The 15,544-nt window shown below is 24.0% G+C and overlaps 1 protein-coding gene across 4 annotated transcripts in view; it reads left to right on the top strand.

Moving 5' to 3' along the window:
- The window catches only part of LOC145837926 (uncharacterized), a 53,829-nt gene that overhangs the window by 33,776 nt on the left and 4,509 nt on the right, over positions 1–15,544 (top strand). For 3 of the 4 annotated variants that reach the window (XM_082945415.1, XM_082945414.1, XM_082945418.1), the window contains 14 exons: positions 2,927–3,024; positions 3,219–3,265; positions 6,683–6,760; positions 7,297–7,368; positions 7,751–7,884; positions 10,012–10,189; positions 10,455–10,639; positions 10,854–11,013; positions 11,213–11,368; positions 12,442–12,596; positions 12,790–12,962; positions 13,564–13,726; positions 13,785–13,838; positions 14,113–14,259. In XM_082945415.1, coding sequence (XP_082801541.1) covers positions 2,927–3,024; positions 3,219–3,265; positions 6,683–6,760; positions 7,297–7,368; positions 7,751–7,884; positions 10,012–10,189; positions 10,455–10,639; positions 10,854–11,013; positions 11,213–11,368; positions 12,442–12,596; positions 12,790–12,962; positions 13,564–13,726; positions 13,785–13,838; positions 14,113–14,259 — 1,800 coding nt within the window. The remainder of the gene's footprint in view (positions 1–2,926; positions 3,025–3,218; positions 3,266–6,682; positions 6,761–7,296; positions 7,369–7,750; positions 7,885–10,011; positions 10,190–10,454; positions 10,640–10,853; positions 11,014–11,212; positions 11,369–12,441; positions 12,597–12,789; positions 12,963–13,563; positions 13,727–13,784; positions 13,839–14,112; positions 14,260–15,544) is intronic. The other variant, XM_082945417.1, reaches the window with a different exon arrangement.

Raw genomic sequence — 15,544 nt, 5'->3', positions numbered from 1 at the left:
TTAATAAACATTATTTACAACTATCATCTAAAATATACACTTGAGACATCAGTACATTTTATTATTTTAAATACAAAAAAAAATCTTAAATCAAACTTAAAACAATTATTTAAAAAGGAAACACTTTATCACATAATTATCAACACAAATTAAAAGAAAAACAAAAAGAAAATCTTACAAACAATAAACACCAACTTAAAACAATCATGTTAAAATCAATACTTTATATAATTTCTACAAGTAAATAAAACAAGCTTACATAAAATCCACCGGCTATTTAACTACAAGAGCAAGTTTTTCCGAATTAAATTTTCATTCAAATTTTCTCTCTGGCGCTTTCAAGTGGTAGGTGTGGTATTTTGCTGATGACATGAAAAAAAAAAGTTTGAACAACTTTACCGAACTTTTGAGCTAATTTGTCTGCCTAGCTGGGTTAAAATGTATGACATTTTTTTAAAAAGGTATAAATTTGTTAAATAAAGCTTTGTGTAAACCTTAATTAAGTTTAAATGTAAATAGTTTTGGTTGATTGCAAATTTTACAGCAAAAAACTTATTGCATTGAAGTTTATTTGTAAATATGGGTAATTTTGATTTTTGGTTTATTTTGGTGAAAACATTGTGAGTGCTTGGAAATACATTCTTTTAGATGAACTCTAATAAAAAAACTTTAAATTTCAAAACAGTTTTTATGGCAACATTTAAAAGTTTTATATGTGCTTAAAACGTATATGTTCCAATTTTTTGTTTGTTGGTTGTATTCTTTAACTAGCTTCCTGAAAGTTTAAATTACGGATTTCAATAAAACACAAACAAAAACTTCTAAATAGTTTGAAGTCTATTAAATACATTTTATATACGTCTGACCTTTTTTTGCTTATAATAATTAAACTCACTAATCAGTTTGTTATAAAACCAACTAAGGGTTTATTTGAGTTTTAGACAAACTTGTAGGTAAAAAATTGATTTTATCATTATTAAAACGATAAGTACAAGCGTTTCAAATAAAATTTGAAATTGTTCCAAAACTTTATTCCAATTACATTGCTAAATTAAAATTTACTAAAATCTGTAGGACTACATGGTCAAAAACTATAAATAAAAAAACTAACTTCATTGTAAAGTTGTGCTAGTTTTTGAACTTTTTTGTTCCAATAAATTTCACTAAACAAAGTTTAAAATCAAGAAATTATAAGGTTAAATCTTCTAACTGAGTTTACGTGTTTTTAAAATAAAGAATTTCAAATTTTGTCCACTTTAAAATATCAATTACTTGTTTACGTATGAACCGGTTAAAAAATTGGAAACATTCCAACTTTTATTGATGCAAAATTCATGGTTTGCTAGTTTCAAAATAAAGACAAATCCAAATTTTTCTCTTTTTTACACCGCTTAAACATGTACTTGAGTTGTTACTCAATTAAGATAGACAAACTAAAAAAAACACATTAAAATAATTTAAAAGATTTTATAATTTTAATTATTGTCTACTTATTAATATTAAGTTTGCAGTAAAATAATAAAATAAACATTTAAATACTTTTGCTTATTTAACTTATTTTTTAAATTAAAAAAAAAAAACTTTTTACACCAGTTTAAAAATTGAATTAATTTGCAACTTAACTAGACATCGCTTAATAGTCAATTTTTGATGTCAGCAGTAAAATTTTGTAATTAAATACATCAACACTTAATTGCTTGTATAAACAAACTTTTTAGAAAAGTATTTACCTCAGTCAGTAAGAAAACCTTGCAAAATCACATAACTTTTTCTATCTTTTAATCCAATTAACACAAAATAATATTTATAATCAGTTTATATTATTGAAAAGTATTTTTATAAAAAATTAAAATTTCATGTTTTTAAACTTCAACCAGAAGCGAATGGTAATAAGAAGCAAGTTTAAAGTTTTATCAGGAAATCTTATTATGACGCAATAACGACAATATTTGCATTAAATTCACAAAAACAACACGTTACATAAATGCTAACACTTTTATTTTCAAATAATTTTAAACGTAAATTAATTTTATGATAACAATATTAAATATTATATTATTGTTTGTATATTCCTGGTTAGTATAAATATTTAAATAAAACTCAATACAGTTTTTTGTGCTAATTTAGTTTATTTATATTATTTATGTATCAATACCTTTTTAGGTTATATATAGAAAAAATAAGTTAGACTTTACTTCAATTCAATTTATTAAACATAAATTCAGATTTGTCTAGTTTTATGGGATAATTCGAGCACCCTAGTCATATTATTACGTCATAATAACAATATTTACACAACTAATTCGTACAAAACACAGAAGTACGTTAATCTCAGTACGTCTGAATTGATAATGTAAATTACGTTTTATGTTTATTATGTCCTTTTCGTACCCTTTTAAAAATATACCCTTCTGTCAATTTAAAAAACAAATTAAGTTCTGTTTCATAGAACTTTATTTTTGTTCTAAAAGTTGAAAGTTTTAACAATATATTAAATAGTATGAAACTGAAATGTTGAATAGTTGAAACATACTTAATAAGTTTGTTTTTTATAATAGCCATTTTAGATTAAATACAAATAAATCTTAGTAGTTAGTTTTTTTTCTAACACTTGGTACAGCGTTTATATATTGCAATATTTTTTACTTGTACATCATTTTACTATCAGACTCTAGTATTTCAAAATCTCAAGAGAAAACAAGTGTGCTCATTGGCACATGTATTTAGCAGTCTTTTATTACGTCATAAAGAACTCGTCTGCTGACTCATTACTCACATTGGATTCTCATTTGCATAAAACTGAATTTAAATTTATCTATATGTAAGCTGTCACAAACAAATGTGTAGTTAAGAATTTAAAGAAAAAGTCTAGTTTTGAATGCGAAAAAATAATAAATAATATATTAATAAATACTAATAATTACAGTGGTCAGAAACTGCCCAAGAAGCTTATGAAAACAATCTACTTCCAAATACTCCTCACAAAATTCATCAGCAATTCGCTTCTAAATTCCAACATTGCTTGTAAGTTTATTTTGTTGATATTAATACAGATGAAAATTTAAAAAGTTATGTTTTTATTTATTAAAGTAATGGCGTACACATGTTTTTAAAAAGATAATACTGTAAGTCTATAAGTTTTCTTTAATTTTTTTTATAATATTTCTATTTAATTATCTTTTTGTTCTATTAATTATAATTTTTAATTCTTTATTCAGAGATGACAACAAAATGGCAAATGGAAGGATTGCAACAACTCCCAATAGTTAGTTTTATTTTAAATTATCTTCTTATGTTTATGTATAGTATCAATATATAATTTAATTTTAGTCATATTTGTAAAAAAGTTCTGATGTAAGTAGCCATCCTACAACAACTAATAACTATGCTTTTAGTTTGTTTATAAAATCTTGATAATTAACTAAAAACAGATATATTTTTAATTAATTTGCATATTAACATTAAAGCATACTTAATCTGTAAGATTTAAAAACTACTGTAAAATATGTAATACTGCTTACAAAATATGTTTAATTTTGTTTAAATTACATTAAGTTTCGAATGTTATTCAATAAAAAAAGTTTTAAACTACAGTGTAATATGCATGTAATATAGATTTTTAAAACACACATGATTACATACATTACTATTTTAAGTATAAATTAACTTATTTATTTTGTACTATTAAAATTTAGTTTAGTTTTTCTACAATTAAGGATCAAAAAGTTTCTATTGAAAAATATTGTTTTTTAAAATAATTTGGATAAGTTTATTTGAAATTTATTTAGTTGTTTAAAACTAAACAACTTATCCATTTAAAAACTTATTTAATCTTTTAAAATTAAACTCATTTTAGTTAAAAGTGTTCATAATTAAACGAAGTATAAAAAATTATAATTTTAAATAGCACTTGGAAGTTTAATTTATTGTACTTAAGTTATAAAACGTATTGCACTTATTAACATAGTTTTTTGTTTTAAAAGAAAACTAGTTGCAAAACAGTATTTCAGTATTCAAAAATTAAGTGTATTTGAAATAATATATGTATTTGGCACATATACACTAAAATATGTTTAGCCTTATAATTTAATTCATTTTGTGGTTTAACACAAAAACTCATTTCCTTTAACTTTTATTTCCTTGTATTTAAAAACAAAACAAAAAATTAACCACAAAGAAAAGTACTTGAATTGAAACAAATAAGCTTGAAAAACTTAATATAAAAGTAAATCTTTCAGTTTTATTTCCTTGTCTTTAGTTACAAAAAAAAACAAGTAATTTATACTTTATGATGTAAAACCAAAAACTTTCATTGTAAAATACTTTTTTTAGACTTTTTCCTGTTTACAAAAATCTTTAAAGTATTACGAAACTTCGAAGCAAAATGCTTTGAAAATTTTTAAGAATAATATTGTGGCTACAAAAAAGTTACACATTAAATATTTTCTTAAAAAGAAGTATTTTATTTATATATAGTGGTAGTTATAAAGTTATATAATATTTATAATACAAAATGATCATTTTTAAGTAATTATTTTTCATCAATTTTTTTATATGCTCTGTATATATGTATACTTAAGTAATAAAACTCCATAAAATATTCATAATTTTTTTTTAAAGAAGGTTTACTTATTACCAATCAATTTAATATATTTTATTTAAATCAAATAGACCTATAATTTGTACTTACTCTATAGCTTTACCAAGTTTATTTTCAAAATTTCTTTAAATAGTAAATAATTTAAACCCTTGAGAATGGACACGTTTTTATACTTTAAAACAGAAGCTTGCAAAAAATTTTTGACTTTTAAACGGCTTAAACATACTTTTTACATATTGTGAATCTCTAAAAAAGTATTTTCAATTACTCAATGTTTCAAAGCATAAAGTTATATAAATTAAACTATTTAAATTGATAATATTATAGTATACTTAGAAATTGGTTACATAAAGTTATAGTAATATTGAAAATTGTAATTTTTGCTGACAAATATTAAATAATTAAATAAAGTTTTTAAGCACTTGATAATTTTAAAACCTAGTCAGAGTTCTGTATATTTATTAAACTAAACATTATATAGCATACTTTGTAATATTTGCTTGAATAACTTCTATAATAACAACATTGGAAAAATAAGCTGCTTAGCGCCATATAACGGATATAATAAACAAAATAATTTAAACTTCCTTATGCACAAATAAACCACAGCTATTTACAGTTGCAGATAACAATGCAATACTATTTTGTTGTGATAAGTTCATTGAATTTTGTGGCATTTGTAGTTTTCGCACAAAAACTGTAAATAAAAAATAATTTTTTATCCAATTTTTAACTTAGAATTTAAAAATGTTTATATATTTCGTTGTATTTAGTGACAAAAGTCGATAATTAACTTCTGGGTACAAAACATCTGTTTTTGTATTTTTAATCTATATTTAAACACTAATTAAGTTTTTTGATGAAGTTTAATTATTTTGTATTTGATATATTTCGAGTTACGTTATATGAAATTATTCTATATAAATAAAATAAAATTCATAAATTTTCACATAACGAACAGTTTCTAATAATGATTTTTTTGTACAAAAACATAAATTTATATAACGCAGTATTAAAAGTACATGTCTGCATATAGAACAATTAATGTTCATCAATAGTTTTCTTTTGTTCTAAAAATACGAATAAGAATACACGTATGTTATGTGGTATAAAATAAAAAATTCTCACCAAAACAAAAGTTTTTCAAGTAAAACAAGCATCGAATATGTGAAACATAATTATGTGAAATTATTGTTTACATTAACCTAAAAACTTTCTTAAACTTTCGCGGTTACAAGTTCTATTGTTTGAATTTGTCTTATACTCATCAACTAAAAGTTCACGAAGTTACGGCACCTGTTTATAAACTAGTATGTATTGTTTACAATATTTATTCGAATATTTTGTATGTGACAATGTTATTTCGATAGTTGAGTTTTTTAGCATAAGTTTTGTGGTTTTTAGCTCTCAAGCAGTATTACGAAATAATTCTAAATAATTGTTTATATTTACTCGAAAAATTGAATACTAGTTTTCTACATATTTTGCGGTTCTATGAACTATTGTTTATAATGTGAAAAAGTTTAAGGCTTGATTACACTTGTAATAAATTATGTTTTCATAACGTTTAGTTGTATTTATAAATACACTTTTTCAATGAATAAAATTCTTAAAATGTTTAAAAATAATACTCAGTTTTTCACAAACGTATATCAACGTGTATTACTTAAATTTTTTTATTAACGATATTTTTCTTGTAAATAAGGTTTTAAATTGTTGTATCAGGCCGTTGTTTAGTCTAAAGAAAACAATAACAAAAGGTAATACATCAAATAATAATTTAAAACTTACAAAATTATTTAAATACCCTAACTAGTCATGTAGTGTATAAGTTAAAATATTTTATTTATACGAATTGTTATTTAAGGTAAAAACCATAAATAATTGTACAAACAAAATTGACTATAAAAAAGAATTAAGGTATCGATATAATTTTGTTACTTTAAAATTCTAACAGTTTTTTATTTATAATCGTAAGTTTTAACATATATAATATACCAATATAATGATGTTTTTTTTTTTTTCAATATATTTTTTTTCTTGTTTTTTTCACAGATTTATTGAATTATTATATTTGTTTAGGTAAATTATTTCACCCCGGAAATACAGTTGCTTTTCCTCAACCGGTCATCGAAAATGGACATTGGAATAACTGCACAAGTAAATAAAAATACAATTACTATTTTTCATATATATTTAATTTAATTCTGTAAAATTTAAATTAGTATTCAAAAAGTTCCATCCTTTAAGTCAAGTATTAACTTTTTATGAGCTATTGAATTTTCTTAAAGAACTTAAGGTTGTATTACCACTAATAGTTTGATATTTAACATTTATTTAATAAAGAAATTTACTCTCACTATTGTTTATTACTAAACCACAACTATATTTTTAAGCAGTACTTCAAATAACGTGCTCTAATGATTTATATAAACACTTAAATTTTTCACAATTTTTCAGTTGTTTCTTATTATTTTCTTCTAGTAAAAGCTTATGATTAACATTTGATAGTTGTTAATTAGTAATTTAATTTTTATACATGAATATTTTGAACAATTTTTGAAAAATAAAGCGTTTCATTTAATTAAATAAGTATAAGAAATATAACCTTGATAAAAATACAATCATTATGTGTTCAAATAATCATAAAATGCATTATTATGTTTAGATCATTTTAAAAATTAATTTTTAAATAGGTTTTGTACCGGACCAGCAAATATTAGGAGAACAACAAATTATTCAAAATTCTTACCCCAATATTAATTCAAGTGAGTTTGTTTAAATTAATAAAAAAATGTAATAGAAATAAAAACTCTAAAATTCTTACCCCAATATTAATTCAAATGAGTTTTTTTTATTAAATAAAAATAAATAAAACAAAATTGGTTTCTGAAATATAAATAAAGTTTAACTAACATAAGTTGAAGGTTTTTTTTCTTAATTCCTACTTTAACTTATTCTAAAAAAATACTGAAACATATAAAAATACTTAAACAAAATGGTTATTTTAAAACCTTACAAATTTATTATATTCTTTAAAGAATAACAAATACTTGATTCTTTCCACTTCTACTCCATCCACAGAAAAACAACAAAAAGTTTATAAACGCCAGCGTGTAGATAAAACACAAAATAATAAACAAATTGTAGCAATGGAGAACAGTCCGAGCAAGATAAACAACAGGAGGAAGTTGAAGGCGAAGAAGACGAAGGGGGTGACGAACAAAATAAATAATCCCCAGCAAGCACAAGCCGCCATGCATGTACTTAAGAATAACCAACAGGTAAAAAAAAAAAATTAAAATTATTACAATTAGTCATAATACTTAGTTTACTTGAAAATAACCAACAGGTAAAAAATTAAAAATTATTACAATTAGTCGTAATACTTAGTTTACTAAATAATCAACAGGTAAAAAACTAATAAATTAAAATTGTTAAGATTAATATGCATGTACTTAAAAATAACCAACAGGTAAAAAATAAAAATTATTACAATTAGTCATAATACTTAGTTTACTTAAAAATAATCAACAGGTAAAAAATGATAAATTAAGTTTTTTAGAGTTATTCATAATACATAATTTACTTTAAAATATTCAACAGGCTAATAGAATAATAATAAATAAATTTATATTTTTAACTTATGAATTATTGGAATTTTTATGCATGTACTTAAAAACAACCAGCATGTAAATAAAATAAATAAATACGTAATTTAAAACTGTTAATACTAAAAGTTTTTATAATTTTCATGCATGTACTTAAAAACAGTCAACAGATTAGTAGAATAAATAGTTATTAATCATTACAAGTTATTCACATGTCCTTTAAATTATCATAAAGTTAATAAAATAGTTAAGTAAATAACTATTTGTACAAACTTAGTATGTATAAGAATAAAGTATACGATAGGCTTCGAAAAACATTTTAAAACACTTATAACAAATAGTTGCAAAAATTATAGTAAAGATTTGAAATGAACACTTTAATTTATATACATTTGAAAACTTTTCAGTTAGTTTACTATCCATTTTTAATGTTAAATTATTTTGTATAGTTTTGACCCTTTTATTTTCGATTAGTTTTTTATGAATTAACAATGAGTCACATAATAAGTTAAAGTTAAACATTCGTAATAAAAACTACAGGATATGTATAATTTATTGTAAACTTACAGTTACATAAAACTTTGGGTTTAATATTTCCGTGTTTTTGTATTATATGAAGTAAAAAGTTAAACACAAAAGATTATGATATTGTGAAAAACTTAATAAAACTGAAAGTTATATTTGTCTCTTTATGTTAAATATAAGACTTCCTTGTATTTTTATTTGTATTACCTTGTTTTTTTTGTTCTAAGAACAAATACAAAAAGGTTTAAAAAAGCTTAAAGTTTTACAAAAAAGAAACAAAAAAGAAATGAAAAGTATTATACTTTTTAAAATTAAGCTTGCTTCGAAAAATTAACTTTCAAAGCATTAATGAAAAGTTTAAGTTTTAATTAAAATTTAAGTTTTTTTAATAGAAAAAATCGAACTTACTAAAAAATTTCTTATTAAATTATTGCTTACAAAAAAAATCATTTTAACTACACAATTAAGGTTCTTCCTTAAATTTATTTTCCACATTTTTTTTTTCAAAAACGATCATTATTTCATTCTAAAAAATAAGTCTTCAAAAATAACTTTAAAAAGGTTTTAAGTCAATTATGCAGTCTGTGAAACTTATTAAATATGCATATGAATTATGTAACTAATTATTCAAAAATGCAACGTGTAGCCTTTTAAAGCTTTTTAGCACACATTTTATAATCACATCAACTTAAGCAGTTTCTGTATATAAATTGTTACAAAATTTTCAACTTTTATTCAAAGTAAATAAAAAAAATGGTATTTGTAAACTTAATTTATTTAAATTTTTGTCAGAAACAAATTATACTCTTTGATACTTGTGGCTAATACAGAAAAGTAATTAACCATTTTAGTTTTTACATAGTATCTATATTAATTTTGATTTTTAATTTGTTTTAAAAACAGTTAAGTTTTATAAAGCAATCGAACTAATACTAAACAATTATTTATGTACAAAGTATTATGAACAAAATTCCAATTATTTAACATGTCATTATATTATTTCAAACATTTGCCTTTTAGTAATATCAACAAAAACTGACAAAGTTCTAAACGACGTTCGACTTAATTTAAATACTCATTAAAACATTAAAAGCACATAAATACATAATTCAGTACATATAAAGTTAATAATTTGTTAAAATGTTTATTGTATAAAAGTTCATTAGCTTATTTATTATATTATTATTATTATTAAAATCAATAATTAATTTTCTGTATGAACTGACCTGAATAACATCAATTAAATTTATATAGTTTAAATCTAACTATTTTCAGAACCAACAAAACATTCAGTTTCCGCACCAGCAAATGCCACCCCAGCCATTCAACCAACCGTTCAACGGTCAAATGGTCCACGGGCAGATGATGACAAATGGTTGCAACCAGCAACAAATGGTTCATCCACAACACAAAGCTCTTCTTACACCAAGCCCATCTGCTAATCTTACTGCTGGTAAGAATTAATAATTTATATTATAAAGTATAATAATTATAAAATATTATTATTTATCTTCTCATACCCAGTCCAGTGTACTGCTGGTAAGATTAGTTTGTTTAATTTTATAAATAATTACAAATAACTTCAGGCCTGTTCAGTAAACATTAATTAATGAATTTAATCGAGCCTAATCAAAAAAACTTAAACACATAAAAATAACTACCTATTTAGTTTGACTAATATGTAATGAATAAATCATATATAAATGTTTTATTTTCAGGTCCACACAACCAAAACATGCTGCAGCATTCACAGATGGTCGCCAACCAGATAATGAACAATTACAACCAGAACAACCCGCAAATGGTGCGCAACCAGCAACAAATGGTTCAAAATCAACCATTTCAACAGAATATGGTGCAAAATAAGCAGATGGTGCCCCCTAATGGCCATATGAACCAGCAGGTTAAACAACAAGATATATCAGTATTTTAAGGGATTATTATTTTTAATTCAACTATTAAAAAAAAATGATTTTTCTGTTTTTAGTATTTTTCTAATCACCTACTATTTTAATTTTAATTTATATAATATTGCGTCATTCACATTTAGAAAAAAAAAAAGTATTATTTATGAACATACAAGTAACAAAACATACTAATGATAAAAAACTTTCTAGATGCCAGTTCACCAGCAACAAATGCAACCTGTTGACCCGAACCAACCGAGACCAGTCAACCAAATCAACCAGGATAATGGTCCGAACAACCAACCACCATGTGCTAATTACCAGCAGCAAAATAATGGCGGAAGGCAGATTCCTTCAGAGTGTAAATATCGTTAGTTTGTTTATTATAATTAAATAAATTCCTTCAGAGTGTTAATATCTTTAGGTTGTTTATTATAAATTAAATAAAATAAATATTCAGAGTGTAAGTATCGTTAGTTTGTTTATTTAAATAAATAAGTTGAATAAGATAAGTGCAAATCAAATCGCAAATAAAATAACAAGAATCTCAACAACTATTAATTAAACAGAAAATGGCGAAATACAGAAAGGGGACAAATCTTACTGTTCTTGTTGTTATTGCGAGTTTTTTGGTAACGGCGCCCCTGTTCAAGCTCCCCTCCCCAAAAATTACATAGAAAATAGAGACCGGTTAAGAAAAAAACTGAACAAAAAACAAACTAATGGTTGGTTTACATTTATATAAAAAAAATTAGTTGGAGTTTAACATTTTAAAAGTTGAGCAGTATTAATTAATCAAATATGTTTTATTATTTACTATAACTTGAACATCAAATAAGAAAAATTGATTTAGTCTATTTAAATTCTATGTAAAACTATAATTTAATTTGTAAGTTGTAGTTTAAGTTTAGTGAAACATTTTTAAAAGCAATTGTCATAGTTTTTTATTCAAAATTTAGTTTCTAGTTACTGTAAAACTAAAAAAGGCTCTAAATGGAAAATCATAAAATGTTTTTGAAACATAAATTAAGTTAAATATCTAACAATATTTGTTAAATTTATTTAATTATGAGCTGTTCAAATTATACGCTAAGAAAAAGTTAGAACCTAATTTAGTAATTTTTTACAAATACACGTCGCGATATAAAACAAAAGAAAATGTTTTATTGTTCGTATAAACGAGTAGAGAATACAAAAAAAAGATAATTTCCTTATAAATTATGTATAAAGTTGTAAATCACATATCAGTAGTTGATTAAAAACTAATAATTTTGTTCGAATATAAATATATTTTATATCAGCATTTAAATAATATGTTTACTGCGTATTTGCCTAATTTTCTCAGTAAGTAGAAGTTTTGTTTAGTTTTTTTTTTGTAAAAAGTAGCTTGTTAGACAAAATACATTTGAGATTCATTATAAATTAAGACTAGTTTTGATTAAGTTTTTATAATTGCTTTTAGTTAAACTACGACACCGTCGTTAAAGTAATGACGTCATATAAGGTACGGTTCAATTACCACCTTAAAAGTTTATTTTTATCTGTGTAACTTTTCACAAACATTTTAAGTAGAAAAAAAAATATCGAAGATTTTATTTGGGGTAGTTTAGTTCCATTGAATTCTTTGTTGTGCTTTGAAGTTGCATTCTACCCCTGTATGACGTCATTACACCCTATGATGTCATCGCGCGTCGCTATTAGTTCCATTGAGTTCCAATAATTTACTGCTTAAATGATTTATGATGATTTTTCCATTGGATTTTCTGAATTTTTGTTTCAACTTGAAATATTCTAACAGAACCGCAGTCTTCAAGGGGAAACTCTTCGGAGCAAAACAGGGACATAAAGAACATGGATGACTTGGACGCGCTCTGCAATTTCATTGAAGGACCTAGTACCAGTGAAAAGAAAAAGAAAAACAAGAAGAAAAAGAACAACAACACTCAAAATGAGGTATAAGTTTGTAAAGATAAAAGTAAAAACAATTAGATTGCTTGTTTTCACACCTCAATTTAGTTTATTAGAAGTTTATTTTTACGAAAAGTTATTAAATTAGGTATAAAGTTTTTTTTTTACTTTTAAAGGCTTTTGTAATGATAGAGTTAGAGTGAATTAACATATTTTTTAGAAGTAAATAAAAAAACAGCATCCACCTTTGCTTGAGAAGGATTTATATGACGACTACCTGGGAGAAATAAATCCTGAATGCAAGAACACTAAGGGAATGGTAAAGTACAGGCCAGCCGAGAAAAAAGTTGATAGCAATAATAAAAGCCAAACTTACAACAAAATGTCGGCTCAACAAAGTAAAAATTTGAGGTTTGTCTTTAAAATTGTTTAAATCTACTAATTAGTTGTCCAGGCTTTATACAGATCGAACTAACAAAAAAGTTTTTTTTTATTTTTTTAACCGCTAGGTGGAATAAAGAACGAAAAAAAATTAATATTTTAATTTATTATACTGTTCTTAAGATTAAAAATAAGCTTCTTTTTTTAATGATTAATTTTTTATTATATTTACAAAAAAAAATATTACTTTTATTACATTTACAAAAAAAAATATTACTTTTGTTTCAAAATTACAAAAATAATTGAAATTTTTATAATTAATTAATATTATTTAGCGACAACGCTTCGACTACTGCAACAAAACCTCAGGGAAAGAAGAAAAATCAAAGGCAAGATAAAAAACCGTTCTATTTTAAAAATAAAAATTAATAATGGGTTTGTCCACTTGAAGGGACCAAATTGAAAAGAAAAACATAAAAAATTAAAATTTTCAAAAAAAAAAGCAAAATGTGTTTTTATCAAATGGTGGTCTTGCCATGAGATGTTACCCCATTTATTTTGATGAAATTTTCAAAAAAGAATTTTTACTGGATTTATATTTGATAATTGACTTAATATTTTTAATCAACAGGCAAAGAGCCAGGGCCAACAAGGGAAACAGAAACGCTCAGAGGCAAGCCAACAACAGAATTCAGAACTTGGAGGCCTTGAAGTCGAACAGGAGAAATAATCAGGCGACTGTAGAACAGTTGAAGAACGAAGAGCTAAAATTGAAACAGGAAAAAGTTCTCCTTGTAAGTAGTTTTGTGTTTATTATTTTTAGAATATGTTTAGAAATTTGTTTATTTATAGGAGGCGGAAAATAAGCAGATCTTGGCTGAAAACCAAAGAATTAAATCGGAACTCGTTAGTTTTTGATTTAATTCAATAACATCTATAAAGCTTATCAGTCTGCTTAATATTTTTATTTATTACAATTGTATAAGCAAGTGACCACATTAAAAATTGTTATCAACATATTTTTGTAAAACAAAATTATCTCAGTTTGAGATTTTATAATCTTTTGAGGTTATAGCACATGAGATTATCATAAAAGAATTTTATTCTGTTATCAAAATACATGTTACATATTAGCAAACTCACTAGTTAAAATTTAATAAGCAACATAATAACTAAACAGAAAAAAGAGCAGAAAATCCAGCAGGAGATGAAAGAGTACAAAGACAAGATGATCTCAAGGAGCGCTCTCAAGGAGCAGCAGATGAAGAAGAAGAAGTTTGAGCAGGAGAAGCAGAAACAGGAGCAACTGAAGAAGGAAATTGAAGCTGTTAGTAAATTAGTATATCTAAGTGTATTAGAGAGAGAGGGTATTTATGATTTATATTTATATTTTGTGTAATTTAAGAGCAACTGAAGAAGGAAATTGAAGCTGTTAGTATTTTATATTATTTAAAAATTTAGAAATACGTGTAGTTGTATCTACTGAGCAACTGAAGAAGGAAATCGAAGCTGTTAGTAAATTAGTATATATAAGTATATTAGAGAGAGGGTATTTATTATATGTATTTATATTTGTCTAATTTAAGAGCAACTGAAGAAGGAAATTGAAGCTGTTAGTATTTTAATATTATTTAAAAATTTAGAAATATGTGTAGTTGTATCTACTGAGCAACTGAAAAAGGAAATTAATTTTGCAAGTTATTGATGAAATATTATTACTTTTATCATAACAATAACTCCTTTATAAAATTTTAAAGAGTACATTGCAGTTATATAAAAGTTTTAAGAAACATTATAAGAATGATAAATTGACAAGATTTTCTTGAAGCACTTAGCCGAGTAAGAAAAAAATATAAACGCCTCTGTTCAATATGCATTTTTAAGAAAAAAAAATATCTTCTCTCATTTGAACAGTTTCCCCATTTTTTTCAATTATTGTGAAAGAAAAAAATATATCTCTCACATATTTTTTTCTCTCAAGTTGTAACGACTCTGGCAGCTTTACTGACGTCACGACAAAATTTCTCTGTGAAAATCGCTTCACTGCATAAGTACGAATTCGCTTCATACTTATGTACAGTTATGTTTATGATAGGAATATAGTAGATATAAATTTTAACATGACTTACACAGTCATATACTACCTAATTGAATAACATGGTCGAAAATTTCGTCTGTATACAAAACTATATAAAACCACCAATTAGCAACGTTCACCGATATAAGTTCTTTGCGGGTTGAAATTATTCTGATTTTTATTTAATAACGTAGATTGAGAACGAACATGCAATAAGATTATTATAATATACAAAGTACACTTTACTTACAAGCAAAAAATAAGCATTTTGTAAACTTTAACATAAAAAAGATTAAACTTGCTTCATCTGCATTACTTGATATTTTTAACAAATAACAATTCACTGGATTATTTAAGTATTTAAAGATATTTTATTACAGAGGTCCGCAAATCAAATTTTTTTAGCAAATTTTTCAAATGATTCAAATTTACAATGGTTTTATTTAATTATTTTAAATAACTAAGGCCCGCTATCACTTGTTGAAAAAAAAATGGCTCGAAAAGGCTTACGAAAGGCTGCCGATCTTAGCTAATC

The sequence above is a fragment of the Thalia democratica genome, chromosome 6, assembly GCF_965202585.1.
Source record: "Thalia democratica chromosome 6, ktThaDemo2.hap1.1, whole genome shotgun sequence".
NCBI classification, from domain to species: domain Eukaryota; kingdom Metazoa; phylum Chordata; class Thaliacea; order Salpida; family Salpidae; genus Thalia; species Thalia democratica.
Note: the sequence above shows the minus strand (reverse complement) of the source record. Positions and strands in the feature narration are given on the sequence as shown.